The sequence below is a fragment of the Gopherus evgoodei genome, chromosome 7, assembly GCF_007399415.2.
Source record: "Gopherus evgoodei ecotype Sinaloan lineage chromosome 7, rGopEvg1_v1.p, whole genome shotgun sequence".
In the NCBI taxonomy this organism is placed as follows: Eukaryota; Metazoa; Chordata; order Testudines; family Testudinidae; genus Gopherus; species Gopherus evgoodei.
The window spans coordinates 2,699,018-2,721,156 of NC_044328.1; the positions used below are offsets into that span (position 1 = coordinate 2,699,018).

The window sequence follows — 22,139 nt, forward strand, 5'->3', positions numbered from 1 at the left end:
AAGTCATGCATTATTCTTTGTGCCTTTTGAAAATCTGATCTAAGCAGTCTCAAGTTATGCACTCAAAAATTGAGGCAATCCACATCAGGAGCCACTTCTGCAAATATTAGCCCTGTTCAGTCGGAATCCCCAAAACTTATCTTAAGTAGCCAGAAGACCTAGTAAGAGTTCTCACTGTACAGGCTGATTCCCATGCCCCAGGAATGTGATTTAGGAGAGGAGATACTACAGTCTCCTCATTCTTTATTTTATTTAATTTTACAGTAGTTTAAAAAATGCATAGTTGACAAGATCTTCAACAGGAATACATTTCCACAGCTCGTATTAATATAGCTCATGTAGGTTAAATACACTGAACCAAATTAGTTCCCACAATGGCGTGTTCAATGGTCCACTGAAAGTTCATTTTCTTCACCTCTCCTCCCAGTCCAGCTAGCATTCAGTCCCTTTAAATAGTGTGGTTGTACAGTACTATGGATTACTAATGCCTTCTATTGTCTTCTTCCCCACTGTGTACAGATGGGAGAATCCTCAGCACAAGTTTCTACTGCTATTGGATGGACAGCGCCAGATGTTCGCAGCGCGTCGTCATTAATTAATTAAAATGGAAAGGTTTTGTCTGTGAGGCAGCTCAGATTAGATGTGCACTAGGCATGAACTGAAGTCACATTTGCGCAGCGACTAAGGCATTAACTATGTTTTTCATTTACACAGCTCTTCATTCACGCAGCTCTTTACTGTAATAATTGGAAGTGCTAGTTATGTTGTAGTCTCAAAGGAGAGACAAATACTGTCTTCCAAGTTAATGACTAAACCTTATAGTTGTAAAGGGTATCTATCTTTTTACATCAAACATTCAGACATGGGAGCAAGCTAAACTTAAATCCTGATATTTGGATTATTTTCTAAATTTATCATACTAAATAAGTCTTTTTAAAATTTATTACTTGATTATAGTATGTCAAACTTGGTACATTTTGGGACTCTCTGACTAGCACAACATAATTGACTGTATTGATCTGAGACTGTTACTTGAACAGGAGGTAGATTGCTGTCCACAAAAGGAAAAGAACTTTTGCGCTGCTTATCTTATCAGAAAACTAGGCAGGTAATTGTAATCCCTATTCCAAACGTTTACCTGATCTTTCCCTCTGTCAAAAATGTCATATATGTTAATTGGTGTTAAAGGCTGTAATGCTCGGCTAATGGAACAGTCTTAAATGCTAAAATTGCTGATGAAAGTAGATTTTCCAGTACTTAATATTCTATGCTGAGCATTTTAATGGGCCTCGTGGTTGGTTGGTAGGAAACCTAGTGTGACTGACATGCTTGAGGAGGAAGAAATAAGATGCTAAAAAGGAAAAAATAAAACTGTCTATGCTCAACAGTTCTTTAGTAATTACAATCAAACTGTGAGTTCATTGCGGTTAACTTACTGGCCTCTTCAGCATGTCATAGCACTGTAAATGCATGGGCCAGAACTGAGTTAAGCTGGCCTTTCTAGTCTGTTGCAATGAGACCATTGTTCCATACAGCTGTCCTAGCTGTCTCACGTGAATCAGACCATTCTGTGCATTTATTGCCAATCCTAGTTTTCTGACAAGATTAAAACAAATACTAAAATGTGACTTCAGACAGGTCCAATTTTTTCAAGGGGCTGTGATAATGGAATTTGTCTTGTATTATCTCTTTGAAATTTGCAATAGTCGCTAATAACAAGGCCATATTGCTTCCAAAATGTCCTCTTTTCACTAAGGACATGATGCTTCTGCCATAAATGTAGGCAAAAGAATTTACAAACAGATCTGGGAAGCTTATATCATTGCACAAATCTCTTGCCTCCCAGTGTGGGATGAGGTGTATTATTGGCTTTTTAAATAATTGTCTGCTCTTTTAGCCCATTATCTGAAAACGGTAACATACATATTGCATTTTATTTATCCATTAAGGGCATGAGCACTTAGAATCTTTACCAATTGTACAACATTATTACAGCCTCCCCCAAAGTCCTGGATTATAGCTCAGTTAGAGAGCTTGTTCCACAAAGTGTATGTTAGCTTTTTGGACATGTTAGACCCCCCAGGAAATCCCCCTTCTCGTAACGTTCTCCGCTTGGATCTGATCTCAACAGGGTGTCGTAGTCAATCTTCAGCACAGTTCTTAAGTGGAGACCAAGAACCCTGGGCCTTTAGAGGTGGTCTAGCAGGAGAGTTCCAGGTATCAATATGACTTCACAACTGAATGACATTTTCTTTGTTTTATGAGAAACCTTTTGTTGCGCAACAGAGGTCTGGAAGGATTGGTCTGCCGAAGGCTTTCTGGTCCGAAGTCCATTTAGCTTGGTTTTAAAATAATTTTCCTCCCCTTTCCACAGTAATTTCTCAAGGAGATGCTGCGTGTCCCTTGCGCCTGCGAAGCGCAGCGGCTTTAGTTGTACATTTCACATTGTTTCTTTGCAGGTCGCACAGCGTTTTTATCTGCGCCCGCAATTGCACAATGCGCGCATGCTTGTCTGCCAATGGGAATTCCATGAGCAAGAGAGTGTCACTGACACGCGTTTTGATTCTTCTCTAAACAAAGTTGTAACTCATTTTACTGGGAAGCTTTCAATTGGAGAATATTCTTAAACCTCTGTTACACCATGTTTGAATTTGTTCATGGATTTTTCAAGTGCTGTACTTTTTCCCCCTCACAGGTGCTCTGCGCGCAGCAAATAGAATCAGCGCATTGCTTTTGGGATAAAGCGTCTCCTCTGGCCAGTTAACCCTCTTCAGACCAAACCTTTCCTCCTGACATGCTATGTTCTTACACAGAGACAGTGTAGATATGATTGGTATTAGTATGTTAAAGCAGAAATGAGCTTAACATAACACCATTAATGTGCTGTTACAATTGCATATTTTAAAACACAAATTGGATAATTCCTATTCAGATAAAAAGGTCTTTGTATTTGTAAAGCATACCAACCCCACCTTCTGGGGTGCCTGCAGTAGCAAATGTTAATTTGGGAGTCTGCAGTGCACATGCCAGAGTGCGATGTCCCTCTTGCCTTTCAAACACTCATATTAAGTCTTTTGTTTTCACAGCGTTTGCTGCCTATTGATGGGGCAAATGACCTCTTTTTTCAGCCACCTCCATTGACTCCAACTTCCAAGGTTTACACTATCAGACCCTACTTTCCAAAAGATGAGGTATGTGTCAGACATTAATGAATATTACTGTTGAGCACTGATTCCACTGGCTATTATGCTACCTCAACCTGCTATATTCCCTTGGTTAATAATATGCTGCTTTTACATATCGATTTCTAAAAGCAGTTCATGTACTAGTAAGCCTCCTAAGCCTCCCGTGAGATGCAAGTATCCTTGTTTTACAGACTGGGGGGGGGAACTGAGGTAGAAAGGTGAAATGACTCTCCCAGAGTCGGACAAGTCACACTCAGAGCCAAGTCTACAATTCATAAATCTAGAGACTAGTCACCTTTTCTAGCCATTAGCCCCTTCTCCCTTTCTAAAATGAAAACTAAGTGGTAAGCTATTGCAGGATTTCTTTGGCAGTGTATGTAATATAATGTGCTGTTAGTTAATCCTTTTAGAGAGAGAGGGAGTGTGTGTGTGTGTGTGTGTTTGTGTGCACGCGCGCACATACATATACACCCAAAATATCCACTTGACGGTCAATCTGGGAAGTGCCACTGAATTTTCAGCTTCTGCATAACCGAATTACCTGGGGAGTTCATCACTGCTGGTTAGCTCCTCTTCCTGTTTTGTGGACTTACAAAGTAAGTGCTTAGCTTCCCTTCAGGTTGTTTCTCTCCCCTCAGACCCCCCACAGGAGTGGCTTCTAAATGGGATTTGAGACTGTCATTCTCAAATAAGTCTTATGCTGTAAATTTACACTGCTTTAGTGTCTTGCCGGTAAAGATGTTGCCCTGTGCCCTTGAACAGCTCTATAATCTCTAAGGCCTTGTCTAAACACAATTACACTGCCTTAACTAAAGGGGTGATTTAATTGATATAGTTAAACTAGTGCAAACCATTGTGTGAACATGTATCTGTTTAAAAGTGTTTACAGTGGTTTCATTTACATTTGTATATTGACTGATGCAAGCTAAACTGAGAAGCCAGGTTCTAATTGAAAAAAGAAGGAACACACAGGGCTTTGCACAAGTTTAATTTAATCTTTAGGGGTGGAATTTAATCATCTAAGTGACTTAGGAGCACAGGCCCTGTTGACTTTCAATGGGACTCGTTCCCCCTAAGTCCCTTAGCCAGATTTGAAAATCCCAACCTAAAATTATACCTTTAGTAAAACTAGTAACTGTTTGCGTAGGCCATACCTATGACATGCTGTCACAAAGAATACAAGTTTTTGGAGAGGGAGAATCCGATTTTTAAGAAAGCAGAAGACGATGCATCATTTAGTCAACTTGTATTCAAAGAAAAACCTTGTATACTCCATTTAAAATGTCATCTGATCTATAAATAGGTTAGGTTTTCAAATGGAAAAATTCTGCTTCTGCTGCTGAAGGGCATCTGTCAGGACATATCCAGCCCTGCAGAAGTACCTTATTTTGGCTGAATATGAAACATCCCTGTAGCTATTTCACATTACAGCCTGTTAAATATACCCAGAGAGCACTTAGTAATTAATGAGCCTGTTTAATGCTCTTCATGGTTGTGACAGATGTTGACTGACCCTCCTCATTCTTTTCCTGCTAGAAGCGTTGTGGATGTGAGGTTTTTTGAGGCAGAGTTTTAACTAGTTGCAAGAAAGATCTTTGAAGAGTCTCTAACAGTTAAAATATGCTTTACCTGGATCCATAGAACCAAACTACATATCAAAACTTGTTCCACAGTGGAGACGATATTAATGAGCTCTCTAAGGCAGATTTGCTAATCAGTGTGTTTATTTTAAATAAAAGGGTGTTTTGGAACTAGAAAAATAATCATTCTGTGTCTGTTTTTAGGCATCGGTGTATAAGATTTGCAGAGAGATGTATGATGATGGAGTTGATCAACCTTTCCATAGTCAGCCAGACTTAATTGGAGACAAGTATGTAGGCCATCATTACTTTTAAAATGTGCATGTCTATCTGCAGCCATTGTAATTTTGGTGTGTTGATACGTGTGTAGCACAACAGTGTGGTGAGTACTTTATGGATCTCTGCACAGAAGACTTTTCTGTGTAAGTAAAGCATAGATAATTGAAGAAATGGTGAAGCAACACAAAATAGCAGAGTGGTAACAGGTTTTTTGTTCACTTGTTTTCTTTCTATTCAACAGCTTTAGTTTTCAGAGAAGGGGGGGCTGAGTTAGGGTTTTGGGCCTCCTGGAAGAAGCTTGTGTTCAGAAGTGATTTGTAGGAGGAGAAGGCAGAGGTGTCATGGACCAGGTCCTAGAAGGTTGTGGTAGGGCATAACATTGAATGGAAAGGAAAACAGAAGGGATAAAAGGAAACGTGGACTACGACCCCTTTTCTACTTCAGCCTCTGAAAGGTATAATTGAAGGGCAGTCAGACTTCCAAGACAGGAGCTGTTACTCCATTTATGCTCAAATACTAGTTTTATTGAAAGTTTTACTTCCAACTCTTGTCTCTGTACATTTCCCCAGTATAGACATTCTCACCAGTGGTTCAGCTGAACTGGTGGTAGCACCAGTGTGAATTCAAGTATAAACAAGGTTCCTGCAAACTGACCCTTTTATCAGTTTTTGATTAGATCTACTTTTAGCTGCTTTAAAATGGTGGGAAACCCTTCTAGCTCTTGCTGCTGGACCTTGTACACTAGGGCTTCCACTGGTTCAGATCTAGTGATAGCACTGGTGGAAGTTTTTTTAATGTAAATGTGGTTTTAGTTATCCCCTGGCCTTTTTGCTTCAGCGTCCTTTCAGAGGCTTGTTTTATATTGTGTTTTAAGTACCCGAGTTTGTCTTATAAAACATTCTACTAGCCATCATCTATCTTTTGAAGGTACATAAATGTATTTTATAAAAATGTGAGGCATCACAGATGAAGACAAGATGAACTCTCCACACTACAGCCTAAATAATAGATGAAGAAATGAGAAGTGAGATGAAAGCAGAGGGGAAGACAGCTTTTATTTAACTTCTTGAGCATGAGCTCTTTGAGTTCTCTTCCCATCTTGTTAATATTTTGATGTATTGAAGTACTCTAATGGGGCAGCTCTATCATGTGGGGGACAGGAAGAGATGACTATAAATGGGATAAAAAAGAAGGTAAAAGAATGGTGGAGAGCAGCATGGACATGTCTGCAGGGACTATTGGAGGAGGTTGACAGAGATGGTTTAATTGCAGTAATCAGAAGAGAGGAGAATGACGTTGTAGACTATAGGACTGCTGGCGGGGCAGATCACTAGATGGTTCTATTATTGTTCCCTCAGCTCCATGGCTATCGGCAGGGTGGGCTCACTGGGGCCCTGGCAGGAGGAAGCCTCTCCATTGCAATGGAATGGCAGCTGGGTCTTAGTCCCCTTTCCCCTTGCTGCAGAGCCACAGCCTCACTGATCTCATGGCCTGAATACTTCAGATTGGATTCTCCACATCTTCATAGCTGCACTCGCAATTTGTGCCGTTGTGTGCACAGTGGTAGTGATTACATGCAGTATGGAAAATTTGGTCCTAAGTGACTGAGCAGATCAGTGCCTTCATCTTCCACCCTTATATAATGACTCTTGTTCCTTGTGACTCTAACCTACAGTGACAATACCTAGTCTGAAGTGACTGGTTGCTTTGTTTGTGCGGTGAACTCAACCAGATACTTCTTTCCTCTCTGCAGGTTAGTGGGAGGCCTGCTTTCCCTCAGTCTGGATTACTGCTTTGTCCTTGAAGATGAGGATGGCATATGTGGCTATGCTTTGGGCACTGTCGATGTAACGCCCTTCATTAAAAAATGCAAAATTTCTTGGATCCCTTTTATGCAGGAGAAGTACAGTAAGCCAAATGGTGATAAAGAACTGTCTGAGGCAGAGGTTAGTAATCCCACGAGACTGGAATTGTGCTAAACGTTACAATCTTGTTTTTTAAAGCAGGTATTTGTTATCCACTTGCCTTATGAGCTTTCTCATCATTAGAATAGCACGCTTCGATCTGTGTAAGCATTTATACCATGGTATCTGCGCATTTTACAAGTAAACCAAAATTTTATCTTCACTACAAAGTCATATATGAATGGGAGTCGCAATTGATTGCGTAGCCATTATATCGGCACTATGTGCATGTAATTAGCATAATTAGAATGGTATCTTTTGGTGCTTATGGTATGCTAGGAGCTTTCCAACCAGAAAAGGTACAGTTCCAGCTCAGGAGACATCACAATTCAAAGAAAAATTAAGATGTCACTAATCAAACTAAAAAGGGATTTATTTTCTCTCCTTCTTCCCTCCCCCCAAAACAGCCTGCCACATGAGTGCCTCTGAACACCCTTGCTTTTTCAGGCCCAGGAGGTGAAACAAAGTTCTAGAGAGAAGGGTCCTCCGCTGAGACTGCCCTGCCTCCAGCTTTGACATTCAAATCTAAGAATTGTTAATGCACATCAGTTGTGACAGCATCCTTGAATTGTTCTTTGAAAGGAATAGAAAATCAGCACATGCTTCAGAGATAATACTTGTGTGGTACAGCTATGCAGATGGACCATAGCAAGGTCCCCACTGGAGAGATCTGGTATCTTTAGCAGATGCAGATAAGACACTGATCATCAGCTACATTTGGAAATCAAGGGTCAGCCTGGGAATCCAAAAACAACGTAAATGAAGTGCAGGCAAAACCCTTCAATATAGGCAGACAACACCGTGCCGTCTGGTAGCCTTTCTGTTGCCTCTACCAGCATTACCTTAATCTTGTTTGGTTTGAGTGTGTGCTAACTGTAACTTCCTATTGTGGTTAGAGGTACTAGAAAAGCATCAAGGAAACACCCTGGATGCCTGACTGAAAAACAAAAAGCTTCCTATCATCCATGTAATCATAGCACCGTTGTTCAAATCATCTCACTATGTCCCCAGGCTGCTATAGACGCAGGTTAAATAGTTGGTGTCAATGGAACCCTACTTGAAAGCCCTCCAAGCAGATATGCAGTTACCAGTGTCACCTTCTGTCATTTGTCTGTGGAAAATTGAACCACTTGAACAGTTGTCTACTCTCAGGTCCTCTGAGTCATCAAAACCTTATGATTGGTGTCAAAGGTGGCCGAATGGTCTAAAGGAATAGTCTTCTGCCAAGATCAGTGCAGTCTCTGGCATGCCCTGGCTGAACCAACCAACAGTCCAGTGCTCAAGCTCCCTCAGTAAAGCTGGCTGGAAATGGGAGGGGAACATGCATGTCCTCTTCTGACGCAGATTTGCAATACGAAAGTGCCATCTGCAAACCCGATCCAGTTGACCTTGCCGGCGAAATAGAGAGTGCTATTTGCTGTGAGGAGTTTCATTTCTAAACAGCTGTATGCTTTGTAGAATGGGTTTGATTAGCAGCTGTTTTGATTATTTCCTCTCCTATTCTTGAGGGTAGGCTTTGTCTGGGAGGTTGGTGCTCCAGTTTATGCACTAGTTCTACAGAGTATCAGAGGGGTAGCCGTGTTAGCCTGGATCTGTAAAAGCAGCAAAAGTGGCACCTTATAAACTAACAGACATTTTGGAGCATGAGCTATCGTGGGTGCATCTGATGAAGTGGGTATTCACCCACAATAGCTCATGCTCCAAAATGTCTGTTAGTCCATAAGGTACCACAGGATTCTTTGCTGCTTAGTTCTACAGAGTGGAGACTTCATTTCTTGACTGTTCTGGAGTCTCTAATCTCTGCTGTTGTGATGTATTAAGTTTCAACCTTGAGCATTTTATCTATTTAAAACTAGATGGAGTAAAGCACTACTAGAAAATACACTGCAGTAGAGGACAGGTTTTGCATTTCCAGAAGATTAAAACCAAATTTGCTGTCTTGCTCTCTCTACCAGTGGACCAGCTCCAGATAGAAAATTCTTTGGTTGGTGAGACCACCCCAGTCATAGTTGCATGGTGTTCCTGTAACAGCTGACAGGACAGTGAAATGCCTCCAAGAGCCATACAGAGGCAGCTGTCTTTTGAGGATCAGGAAAGGAAGTGCTGCTTCACAGGACAGAATGGGTTGGTTTCCCTTTACAGATTCCCATCTTTTTAGTGATATCTTGGATTCCATGTTGGCCGACATCAGTAGAGTTTTTCTTCCATTCATAGCTTCTCAGACAGTTTGATCCAAAGTGCTCAGTCTTCTTGAAGACCTTTTCAGTTATGCACTTCCCAAGTCCAGTACCTCCTTAAGACCAAACTTAAGGTAATGGATCCTCTTGTAAACAGGAGACCAACGCAGATCCACTCAGTTTTACTGCCCTTTGCCTATTTTGGGATTTCCCTTCCAGACTGCAGTCTGAGAGGTAGAATCTTCTTTTCCCAGGACCATTGATCACTGAGTACAATGGAAAGATGATCCTCTCTGAACATGAGCTGCTACACAGTTTCCTTGTTCCTCTCACTCATCAAACTGTTGTTCTCATTTCTCCCTTCTAAACAGTTTTAATTTAAAAAAGAGGGCATGCCCTATCTTTGCCCTCTTAATTTAACTGCCCCATGTTTTTAATATCTGTCTCTCTTGACCGTTCAGGAGCATACTTGAGTTAGCTGTGGTAGAGAAGAGACCAAGTTGAAAAAGGTTCATTCTAAGCCTGAAGCGGTTCAACCAGTTTGTGAAGTAGCAACAGTTCTGAATGGAGACCTTGCATACCATTTTGTTAGCTTGTAGAAGTCATAGGGACTCTCGATATCTATAGACTTGAGGAACACGTATTTAGACTTCCCCTCTATTTCGATCCATCAGTGACTTTTGCATATCAGCCAGCACAATCCCTATTGCTGTTACTACTCCGAGGCTTTTGTTGCTGACATACTCCAAGCCATGGCTATAGTCACGATGCTTCTCTTTCTGTTGTTCCTTGTTTGGAAAGTTAGCTCATTTGAGCTAGTGTCAAGGAAAGATCTTAGAATACAATACCAGGGAAAGGGGAAGCTGACTACATTTCAGGCATCAGGCCCTGTGCTCTTGTTTCAGCTTCTGCCCTGTGTCTCCTCTGAGGATGCTCCTCTCCCTCCTGGACTTCATAGTGTCCTGCTATGACCTGATTTCATGGGCACAGGACTGCTGGGAGCTGCAAAAGCTGGTGATTGCTCTTCTGAGGATCAGCAAAGATGACTTGGGCTGGTCCCCATTATCTGTGGGTCAGATCCTCCCTGAGATGATTGCATGTCCACTGGACCCTTCTGAAGGAAGTTCCCAAACAGACTGCAGATTACAGTAGATGTAAACCTTGAAGAATAGGACATACTGCCCACAGCATAATACCATGCTGCTGAGTGTCTCAGAGATAAAGAAACCTTCATATAAATGTACTTGTACTACATGCTGGGTGACTGACTCTGCCATTAAGATCAGTGCCATTAAGATCAGCCACATTCTGATCAGGATGGACAATATGGCATTGGTGACTTATCTGAGTCACCACTGAGGCAGCAGGAGCAAGATCCTAGCAATGGAATCAAATCTTACTTAGGTGGGCAGGAACTTTCTGGGCCTGTGTGTCTGGAAATCCAGCATTGGAGTGAATTGACTGGCATGCAGCAGGTGCCTCCAGGGAAGTGCTCTCTAAACACTCCTCTTTTAGATGACTGTGGACACAAAGGAACCCAGGTACTGTAGCAGGTAATCAGACAGAAGCTTTCACTCAAGATGTATTTTCACTAGATGCTTACACCTTCCCCCAGCTTCTACCGATCAGTAAAGCATTGAACGCATTAGTTCTCCTGATCCATGTTATACTACACTGGCTGAGAAAAACTTGGTTAGCAGATTTCTTGGCCCTGTCCAGAAGATCAACATCCCTGTCCCTGTAGCTGCTTGTTTGGAGGCCTGTGACGCACCCCAGCCCAGGTGTTCTGAAGCTCTTGGTGTGTGACAGGACACTACGGAAGGAAGTGGAGGAATTGAATAGGGCAGCCTTTGCCATGATATGCTCCAGGAAAGACAACTATTTTGCTTAAAATGAGATGCGTGGGATGTCTCCCCTATTGGTGTAGAAAGCAGGGAACTTCAGCCAGGAATGCCTTCTCTCCATTTCTGCAAGAAATATTTAATGATGTCTCAACTTCCTGGAGGTCCTAGCTTTCCCCATCAGCACATTAAAGGATCTAGTGAGAAAAATGATTTTCCAAGGGGGTTTCCTAGTGTTCCTCCAAGACAGCAGTTCTCCATCAATAGCCTAGCTTTCTCTTTTGACGGTGATGTCAGAATTTCACTTCCAGATATCTTCCTTCCCAGCTGAAAACTAGGAAAGATCTGGGCTGACTTAAGGGCCTTAGGATTTACCTGCTCTGGTCCCAATCCTTTGGGAAGTTATTTGCCTTGTTCATACTCTGAGAGTTGCAGGAAGGGACATGGGGCCTATAGAAGGGTTATTTTGGTGAATGGGTCAGCACTTATGTCTAAGAAGCTTATGTGTCGGCTGAAGTGCAAGGCTTGCTGCACTAAGCCTGTAGCCGCATCCTGGGCAGAGTGGCACCAGGCTTGAGTGAGTGAACTTTTCAAGACTGCCGTATGATACTGCCGTATGATCCAGAATGTAAGGATTATCAGCCAGTGCTGCCACTGGGTGGACAGTGCTCTACTCTTAGTGATTCCTCAAGAAGTGTTCCTTTCCAAGAGTGGTGCTCTCTCGGTTTCACATTAACTGTCCATCAGTAGCCTTCCTGTTGTGTCTTCCTCCTGTACTTGAAAGGACTGCTAGACAGAAGCGCTGAAGCTGTGCCTTGAGACCAAAACAGTCAAATTTTGCTCCTTACCTGTTAATTTTCCTTTTAAGTCAAAAAGGAACAGTCTTCCCAAAGAGAAACTGTTTGGCTGGGTTGAGACTCAAGATCTTTCCAGAACTGGAGAGTTAGGTAGTGGAGAAATTTGGTCCTTTGACCGCTTATGGAATCTTTTTCCTGGGAGTGCAGGTCACTAGTAACTAAAGGGGCAGAGAATCTTCATTCTGATTGGCCAGTCTGTGTCAAAGAATGAATACTCCACAGTCTGTCTTTGCAGTTAGAGCACAGGCAGCAAATCAACAGGGAAGGAAGAGTTAAACATTGTGTTCTATCTGTCAGATATGTTCACATCTAAGAACTCTGCTATGGTGTCAGAACAGGTGGCTCCAGAAAGTACATGCATCCACTAGTCCAGCTCTTGAACCTGCCAGCTGATGTGGTCTAGTTTCAAGTTCGTAGAGAATTGACATTACATTTGTTACTACTGGGAAGTGGAAACAGAGAGAGCCTGTCCTGACAGGACATGTTAATAGTAGGAGGCAAAAATTGGCAAGTGGAAAAATTAATTCCCCAAATACGTCTACAGCGAGAGAAGCAAAACAGACACACACATTTTTTTGAATTTTCAGGTGGGTTGCTCTTGCCATATTAAAGTGAATGAGAAAACTTTGGTGCTGATGACAGCTTAGAACATAAAAATATTGTAAATGCAAAATTAGATCAGTATACAACAAAGTACATTTCTAATATACGTTACAATCCTTACCAAATGCTGAGCTGGTGCATGCAAGAGATTATCACTGTGCTGCCTCATTTTGTAACTGACTTGCTGCAAAAAAGTCAATAGAAATCTTCTTTGGGGAACAGTCCTGCACTGAACAGGCAGAGGATGGGCTTTACACTCCTTTCTGATTTTAATTGGTGTCTGTGCCCAGGCTGGATAGAAACTCCCTCATCAATAGTCAGAATTAGAAGCCTGTCCTGCTTGCATACGTCTGATGGCATGTGGATGTACTGGGGAAGAATTGTAATTTTACAATAGTAGCAAGCAGCTTGATAACTCACCTTCAGTGGATTTGGCTGCAAACTGTTGGGCAGGACAGCTCATTTTGATTACCCATTATGCTGCAGTCGTTGCCCTAAATGCTGGTTACATTTTTTCCCTTTGCAAGTGGATATTGTTCTCCCGTATGGGAAAACAAATTCTGGTTGGTCCTTGTTTTGTAAAGTAGATTAGATATTATGGTAACACTTAATCTGAGGTGCATTGCTACTATGCCACCACTGCCACACTTTAGTGTGATATAAATAAAGGTTCTGAGCGCACCTAAGAGCGAGGGACTTCAAATGATCTCTACCAGTAGATCTCTCCCCTGCTGTCACTGTACCAGCACCCAGTCCCTAAATTTCACTGATGCAGAGTTCCTCTTCCAAAGCGCGGTCGTCTTCTAAAATTCATGTCCAACTCTCCGGTAGGACTGATGGGATCTCTTACTTTATGGAGTATATCAGCTGAGCAGTGTAACTTTCTACGATGTTTGTTAACTCAGTTATTTTTGTCTTTCCAACATTAATACAGCCTCAGGCACTTGCCAGACCATTTTATCCCACTGTTAGAATTCAAATCTTTGCTACCTTGGTTGCATTTCTAACTGACCAAGAATAAGACTCCTGAAAAGTGAACTTGCTTTTATTTTAAACAGCTGATTTATTTTCCTGTGTCAAGGTAAAAGGCTAACTAGTACTAATTACAGGAGTCAGTGAATGATGATTTCATGCAATTCCTTAAAAGGCTTGTTTTGCTGTAGGTAGATATATCTGAAGTGCCTGGTCTCTGCTGATTTGTGTGTGATGCTCTTAGAGGCATACAACCCTGAACAAAAGAGCCCACATCAGCAAAACTGATCATGCTGAAAAGACTGTTCCTTTCTGTCCTCTTTAGAAAATAATGTTGAGTTTCCATGAAGAGCAGGAAGTATTGCCAGAGACATTCCTCGCCAACTTCCCATCGCTGATAAAGATAGACATCCACAAAAAAGTGACTGACCCAAGTGTGGCCAAAAGCATGATGGCCTGCCTGCTGTCGTCTCTGAAAGCTAATGGTGAGTTTTTGCACTTGCAATTGTTGGGGGGCTGCTCAAGGTACTGTGGTTTAAGAATGACCACAGTGCTTCAGCCCCCTGGTGCTAGGCAAACTGGGAGTTCTGCGGTTGGGGATGCTAATGCATTTTGGATTCACAGATCAGTGTAGGAGATGGGATTTCTGTTAAGTTGGCATGTGGGGTTGTTTATAAATTGCTTTCACATTCTAGCTCTAATGCTACTGTCTGTCTTCTGTAAAAGATACTATTATTGTAGCCAACACTTTGCAAATTAGGAAATGGGAAGAACTGAGGGAGCAGTTTGGCTAACTGAGTTCCACAGCAGCCACACACACTTATACTTCCTGGGCTGAAATCTGTGGAGCCATTTCCGAAGTGTGATATTATGCTGAGATCTTCCTCCTTGAATGCTGGAGGCACTTGGCCTTTTACCTCACTGCATACCTGAGGCTTGCAGTTATCTTGAACAATTCACATGCCCCTTTGTGGTGCTGTTCTCTCTGCCGGTGCCTGAGCTTCAGGATGTTTTCATGTGAAGTAGGCCCGTAGAGGCGATTTGAGCACAATCTGATAGGATGCAGTCTACAAGCCAGCAACAGAAATGTACAATCTCTTTTTGTGGAGAGGTATCCGCAATGTTACCATAAATCTAGCCTCTGTTTCTGGCAATAGGTATACCTCGTATGGCACTAGTTCAGTGATTTGATCGGTTTTAAATGTTAAAATAGATGGAAAAGAATCTAACGATGTTTGCAGAGTTTGGGGGTTTTGTTACAATAACTCTTCTCTTCCCTCCCCCTCCCCCCCCCCCTTTTTTTTTCTTCAGGCTCCCGTGGGGCTTTTTGTGAAGTGAGACCAGATGATAAAAGAATCCTGGAATTTTACAGCAAGCTGGGTTGTTTTGAAATAGCTAAAATGGAGGGATTTCCAAAGGATGTTGTTATCCTTGGAAGGAGCCTGTGAAGTCCTTGACCGTGAAGTGTTCTAATACTGTAGTCCCTTAACAGCTGGGCGGGTGGTGGTGGGGATCTTCATATGGTCTAACTGCACAAACACAGCAGTCAGCCAACTTGTTAAAGGGGCTATGTGAAAATCCACCCATCACACATTTCAAACGTTAACTTGCTGGATGAAGAGATTGCTGCTGAAAACCCGGTTCTGAAAAAGAGAAACCTTGTTGTCGTCCTTTCCTGGTCTTGCGTGAAGTGCCAAGGAATCTTGCATGGGCTGTATCCTCTGGGAGGAGCCCCTCCCTCCTGCCCCGTGGTGTGGTTGGTAGCAGTTCTTTACATCCATTATATGCAGTTAGCAGAATGGTGTTCTTTATCTGGAGTAACTGTTAAGATCTGATTTTCTTTCCTGTGTCATACAGCAGGATGTGAGGAGGAAGGGGTGTAATTGAGGTACTTCATGTTACAGAGATGGGAAGGATTATGTGTGTCAGTCAGCAATTTAAAGGCAGGTATTGACGGTTCTGGTTTTGGCTATCTTTATGCTTGTTTATAAGGCAGTGACCAGTTGTCACTGCTAATGACCATTGGTTCAGGCTTTGTGCTTTGTAGGGACAAATGTGCAGTTGTCTGTGGCAAAAGTCACTAATGACAGACTTGTAAATGTCAGTGTATATAAACTAGCTGTATGCGTAATAACTTCTTTGTGTTTACTGGTTTTGTAATTTTTTTCTTCTGAAAAGTGAAATGGTATTGGTCCAAGATGGCACTTTTGAATAATGTAAAACCACAATGGAGAATGAATCTGTCCTCGGCCTTGGCTTTTTCTACTGTGCCTCTTACCCAGGGCTAGAAACTGACCATGTTGGGTAAGAGGTGCTGATCCAGAAGGATCATTCCTTCAGAGGACAGACAGTTCTGTTGCAAGGCTGCCACTGCCTGGTGCTATCATCATTCTCCTGGGATTGAAACAGCAGTTCAGTGGGAGGTCTGCTGAACCTGTTAATTTTGGTGGCAGTCTCAAAGAGGAGGTGGATGGAGGAAGTGAGGGAACTGGTCCATGGTCAGGATTTGTCCTCAGATCAGCCTCCTGTTTCAAAGACTGTTCATACTGGTTTGACTAAATCAGGGTCTTCAAATCCTGCATGTTTGTATCAAAGAATTTTTGTAGAAGAAACACCACAATAAGCACATTTTTACAAATTATTTAAATGGTTACCTAATTAATGTAACTGCAGATATTCTGAGAGTTTAATGTTTTTATCCAGATCTGATGTATTTGACTAATGTAATGGAGTCAGCATGGTTAGGGGATCTGGTAGTGAGGTAGTCACACCATTTGTGGGAATTATTGATTTTTCTATAGAAGCCTTGTGTTCCAGAGATGTAATTGGCCAATAATATACATTTTACATTACATTACCCTACTAATTTCACCTGCTACCATCAACTGTGTTAAACGTCCTTCTTTTTAAATGTCCCTCTTGGTGGCGAACAAAAGACATTCAGGTCCTTATTTAAGTTCCCATCTGTGTAGCTTTGAAGAAGTTTTACAAGCTATATAACAAATGGCATTAGACTGCAGTAATGTCAGCTTCTGCTTTCAGGTTGCAAACATTTGGCCTTCCAGTGCAGTCACATAGGATATTTTCTTTTTCAGAATGTGAATAATTTTTTAATTCAGTCGTGAAGTATTTAATTTTAAACAAGTTCATTTCATTTAGAGACAGAGGTATGGGGTCATGCTATGGGATCTCCTGTAAATCAGAGCTGAATGTCACTAGTTTTAATACAGCTTTGAATAAGTAGCTGATCCTTGGCTTACCAGGTGGAAGAAGTGTGGTTTCTTTTGTTTGTTTTTAAATGAGTACCAGAGTCAACTTTCTACTTGATCTGGATTCATAGCATTACAGGATAGGATGCTTGTGGCCTTATATCTTGGCTTTTAAGGAGTTGCCACAGTCTCTTCCTATGAATTTTTTATTGTTACAGAAGTTAGTTGTACAAACAGTTGGAATGTCCAGGCCAATACCATCATTCTAGGATTGTAAAGTGATGATTTGACATGTCTTTCATGGTTATGAATTTTCATTAAGGTTGGAATGCCACTTTCATTAATCTGTTTTTTAGATCAACAGTATCTGTAGCAGAAAAATGAGCTGTAAAACTGTATTTGAAGACCATGCGAGAAATAGAATAAAAATAGAGAAGTGAATGTAAATAAGCAATGTGTTTAGTTTGTAAAGCTGTTGGGGTGGATGCAAGGGGAATACACCTCTTCCATCTTGCTAGGTGTTTTGGGCACCCTAATGGTAAACTGTCATCTGCTGCTTTCCACATGATTGTCCCGGGGTGGGAGGTGGACGCTGTTACGATAAGCAGTTAACCAGACTAACATTCTTCATGGGAGGGTGATGTTGGATGCTATTGACCCTTCAGAGCTCTTTGAAATCAACAAGTGAGATCCTTTTAATCCTAATGTAGGAAATGCATAACTAGTGCTATTTACATCTATAGGCTCTGGGAGAATCAGACACAGGCTCACACAAGTAGTTCAGTAAAAAGATGTCTTCTTGAGTGTCTGGGAAAAACCAATCAGCATCCATTGCAACAATGTTTAATAAATGGCCAATCCCTTTTTATAAGGTATTTACCAGCACCCAGACAGCTAAGTATTCTACCTATTTTACCAATAAGGAAACAAGTTGCAAAGTGACTTGCCCAAGGTGAGACAGCAAGTCAGTGGCACAAATTAGTTTTTCTAATCCAGGAATCGTTTGCTTGCAGTCCTGAGGCCAGACGTCACTGCCTTGAGGATGCACGAGCCTACAGAGAACTTTGAAAGTATTGTTGCCTTGCACTGACTAGGAGGAGCAGTAGTCACTACTCCCTAGACAACTTTAGTACACAGTAGTGGAAACCGAGGACAAATAAGCCACGTCCCTTCTGGCATACTTGCCTTGAATATTAAGTTAAGCAGTTCTCATTCAAATGCTCTTTCCCTTCAGCAGTAGCAAAGTGAGAGGAAGTGTCAGTTATTCCCATCTGTTTAGTTATGAAGGGGGATTCCATACGTTTGATTGGAGGTATAGAACATTTCATTCTCCTCTGCTCTATGACCCAGGGCACTTGAATGGCTTGGGAGCTCCCCTGAACATTTTTTCCCTTAGACTTGCTTCCCTTAAGATTTGCCTTCTTGAAGTCCATTGTCTTCATTCTGCTGTTTTCTTTCCTACCATTCCTTAGGATTGTGAACTCTGCCATTTCATGATCACTTTCTCCCAAGCTGCCTTCTATCTTCACATTCTCAACCAGTTCCTCCCTCTTTGCCAGAATCAGATGTAGAACAGCCCCTCCTCTAGCACTCTCTCCACCTTCTGTAATAAAAAGTTACCTCCAGTGCATTCCAAGAACTTGGATAATCTGTGCCTTGCTGTATTATTTTCCCAACAAATGCCTGGGCAGTTGAAGTCCCCCATCACCATCAAATCCTGAGCTACGGATGATAGTTTTTTTTGTTTGTTTGTTTGTTTGTTTTTTAAAGGCTCATATACTACTTCCTGGTTAGGTGGTCTCTTGTAGACCTGCTGTGACATCACCCTTGTTTTTTACCCTTTTATCCTTACACAGAGACTTTGAACAGCTCTGTCTCCACTTCTGTCTTGACCTCAATGCCAGTGTATTCAATTTTTATTACAAGGCATCACCACCTCCCTTTTTTCCATGCATATTGTTCCTGAACAAGCTGTACTCTTCTGTACCAATATTCCAGTTAGGTAAATTATCCTAAGTCTCTGAATCACAATTATGACCTAATACTAGCGAATAATCACAATTTCTAGATCTTCCTGTTTATTCCCTATACTACTTGCATTTGTGTACAGTCATCAAAGCTGCTCATTAGATTTCCCCTCTATATTCCCTCTCCTTTCTCCCTCTGTGCTTGCCAACCCATCACCCCAGTCTCTGTTGTAGACTTTTACCTGTGGCTTTTGTCTCCTGCTCATGTTGAAACTAGTTTAAAGCCTGCCTCACTAGATTATCCAGTCTGTATCCAAAAATACTCTTCCCCTTCCTTGATAGGAGTACCCTATCTCTGCTCAGCGATCCTTCTTGGAACAGCATACTTGAAAAAGCCCATGGAACCAATATTACAATGAGGCTATGAGGAAGGGGCAAATTGGACAGACTATGACCTTAAATGTATAAGGGCTTGAGAATCTATTGAGCTGTCCTGCAGTGGCTCGAGTGTGGGTAGCAGCCTCAGGGCCGACTGTTAGGAAACAGAGCACAAACCCCCAATTGGTTGAGTTCTATACTTAGATCTCACCAACCAGTTATCAAGTGTGAACTGCCTTAATATGGAGTCTCAGCCAGTCCCCGTAGGTATTCTGGTCTGTCTCCCGACCCAGGTGCGCTGCCTTTACACCAAAGATCACAGCAATATTCAGGTTACTCCCAGTCCCAAAGGACTAGTCACTTACCCCAGCTTAATTGGTCTTCAGATCTCACATGAAAGACTACACTGGTAGGCAGTCCTGTAATAAACTATCTAAAGACTTATTTCCTTTTCCTATTTAATGAGCTGTCTACAAGGTAAAGTAGGTAAACAGATATACACACAAATGAGTTCCAGTCTTAAGATTAAAAGAATAATAGAACCCTTGTATAATCAAGCTCTGTATGTCGGTTAGGGCCAACCAGTGGTTATCTTTGCTTACATTCAGTAATCCTTCCCTCCCTTTTTGCTTTAGATTGCCAACTCAGCAGTGTGAAAGAGTTCAGTGCGTGTCTCCTCTTCCTGGGGGTTGAGGGAGGAGCAATCAGCAAAGTCTTTTATCCTCTTTGATGTTCCACAATAGCTAGTGTTGATGGGCCTTCCTTGGGAGCAAGATGTACTCTCTGTTAAAGAGCAGCACTTTACACTAATACCTCTCTCCTATCTGGTGCTTTATACAGTCACATATCTGAGGGGTAGGCGTGTTAGTCTATCTGTAAAAGCACATGCATCCGACAAAGTGGGTATTCACCCATGAAAGCTCATGGTCCAATACGTTTGTTAGTCTATAAGTTGCCACAGGACTCTTATACAGTCACACAGGCTTATGCTATAGATGTTTAAATATTACTTTATAATATGGGATACAGCTGGTATAAGTGAGGTTATGCAGGCAGCAACTCCACACCTTCAATAAAGTCTAAACATTAGCACATTCTTATAACTCTAATATCTTTTACCCATAGTAACACACAGGTGAACCAGACTGATTCCAGCTGTGTTTGTCAGTATTCAAGTGGGGCATGGGGACCTTGGCCTAAGCAGGAACCTTGTTTGCTGGCATCACAGAGCTGCGCACAATATTGGTATAAATGATGTGGGTTGAGGCTCTGCCTCGTTCCCTCAGTCCCAGTGGCCAGTCATGTAGCTTTATCATGGGAAGAGGGCTTCAGAGCTGAATGACGTGCTGGAGATTAGTTTGATGCGGATAGGTGGCGTGACTGCTCCTGGACTGTTAAGCTTTCATGTCTGGATGCCACATCTCCAGAAGGATGAGGAGAAATAAAGCATGCCCAGAATCTAGGGGGCTGGAGCGACTGTAGGAGAAAAAATGAATTTAATAGGTAGAATATCCCGTGTAGCCTGTGCAAGCTAGGCCTAAATTCTGCCGCCCCAGGTGGCGTGTCCTGCTATAGCACATGTGAAGCAGAATCCAGAGGTGATCCTGGCAGTTACAGGCCCACAAGCCTAACTTCAGTACCAGCCAAATTGGTTGAAACTCTAGCAAAGAACAGAATTATCAAACAGCTGAACATGATTTGTTGGGAAGATGTCAACATGGCTTCTGTAAAAGGAAATCATGCCTTGCCGATCTATTTGAATTCTTTGAGGAAGGTTAACAAATGGGGGCAAGGGTGATCCAGTCTATATAGTGTACTTGGACTTTCAGAAACTTTTAACAAGGCTCTTAAGCAAAGTAAGCAGTCATGGGATAAGCGGGAAGGTCCTCTCATGGATTGGTAACTGGTTAAAAGACAGGAAACACAGGGTAGGAATATATGGTCAGTTTTCGCAGGGGGGAGAGGTAAATAGTGGTGTCCCCCAAGGATCTGTATTGGGATCAGCGTTCAACATATTCATAAATGATATGGAAAAAAGGGTCAAACAGTGAAGTGGCAAAACTTGCAATGTTACTCATGGTAGTTAAGTACAAAGCAGACTGCAAAGAGTTACAAAGGGATCTCAAAAAACTGGGTGACTGGGCAACAAAACGATGGATAAAATTCAGTGTTGATAAGTACAAAGTAATGCACATTGGAAAACATAATCCCAACTATACATATAATATGATGAGATCTGAATTAGCTGTTATCACTCAGAGAGCTTGGAGTCATCAGGGTTAGTTCTCTGCTCAATGTGCAGCAGCAGTCAAAAAAGCTAACCTAATGTTAGGAACCATCAGAAAGGCATAGATAATGAGGGCTTGTCTACATCACAAAGTTGCAGCGCTGGTGAGGGAGTTACAGCGCTGCAACTTAGGAGGTGTACACATCTGCAGGGCACCACCAGCGCTGCAACTCCCTGTTTGCAGCGCTGGCCGTACTCCCGTTTTGTCTCGGGTGTAGAGGATCCAGCGCTGGTGATCCAGCGCTGGTAATCAAGTATAGACACTTACCAGCGCTTTTCTTGACCTCCGTGGAATAAGCAGGTATCCCAGCATACCTGAGGAAGCCTCTGGTAATCAAGCTGGTCTCCTTCCCCCGGCTTGCTCTCGCGTTCCCCGAACCCCGAGCAAGCAGGTCTCCTTCCCTGAGGTTTGCTGGGTGGTTCCAGGAACGCGAGAGCAAACCGCAGCGAAGCTGGTCTCCTTTCCCGGTTTGCTCTCTCGTTCCCCGAACCCCCGAGCAAGCAGGTCTCCTTCCCTGCGGTTTGCAGGGTGGTTCCGGGGAACGCGAGAGCAAACCGCGGCGAAGCTGGTCTCCTTTCCCGGTTTGCTCTCGCGTTCCCCGAACCCCCCTTGAAGCCGCCCAACAGCGCTGCAGTGTGGCCACATCTAACACCACTTGCAGCGCTGGTTGCTGTAAGTGTGGCCACTCTGCAGCGCTGGCCCTATACAGCTGTACTAATACAGCTGTAACAACCAGCGCTGCAAAATTTTAGATGTAGACATGGCCTTAGAGACAGTATAATGCTACTATAGAAATCCATGGTATGCTCACGCCTTGAATACTTTGTGCAATTCTGGCC

The 22,139-nt window shown here is 42.4% G+C and overlaps 1 protein-coding gene across 3 annotated transcripts in view; it reads left to right on the top strand.

Moving 5' to 3' along the window:
- Positions 1-19,179, top strand: part of OGA (O-GlcNAcase) — a 44,621-nt gene extending 25,442 nt beyond the window's left edge. For all 3 annotated transcript variants that reach the window (XM_030570415.1, XM_030570414.1, XM_030570416.1), the window contains exons 11-16: positions 2,132-2,217; positions 3,087-3,191; positions 4,970-5,055; positions 6,798-6,990; positions 13,784-13,943; positions 14,770-19,179. In XM_030570415.1, coding sequence (XP_030426275.1) covers positions 2,132-2,217; positions 3,087-3,191; positions 4,970-5,055; positions 6,798-6,990; positions 13,784-13,943; positions 14,770-14,906 — 767 coding nt within the window. In that variant the 3' untranslated portion in view covers positions 14,907-19,179. The remainder of the gene's footprint in view (positions 1-2,131; positions 2,218-3,086; positions 3,192-4,969; positions 5,056-6,797; positions 6,991-13,783; positions 13,944-14,769) is intronic.
- Positions 19,180-22,139: the final 2,960 nt, after the last annotated feature.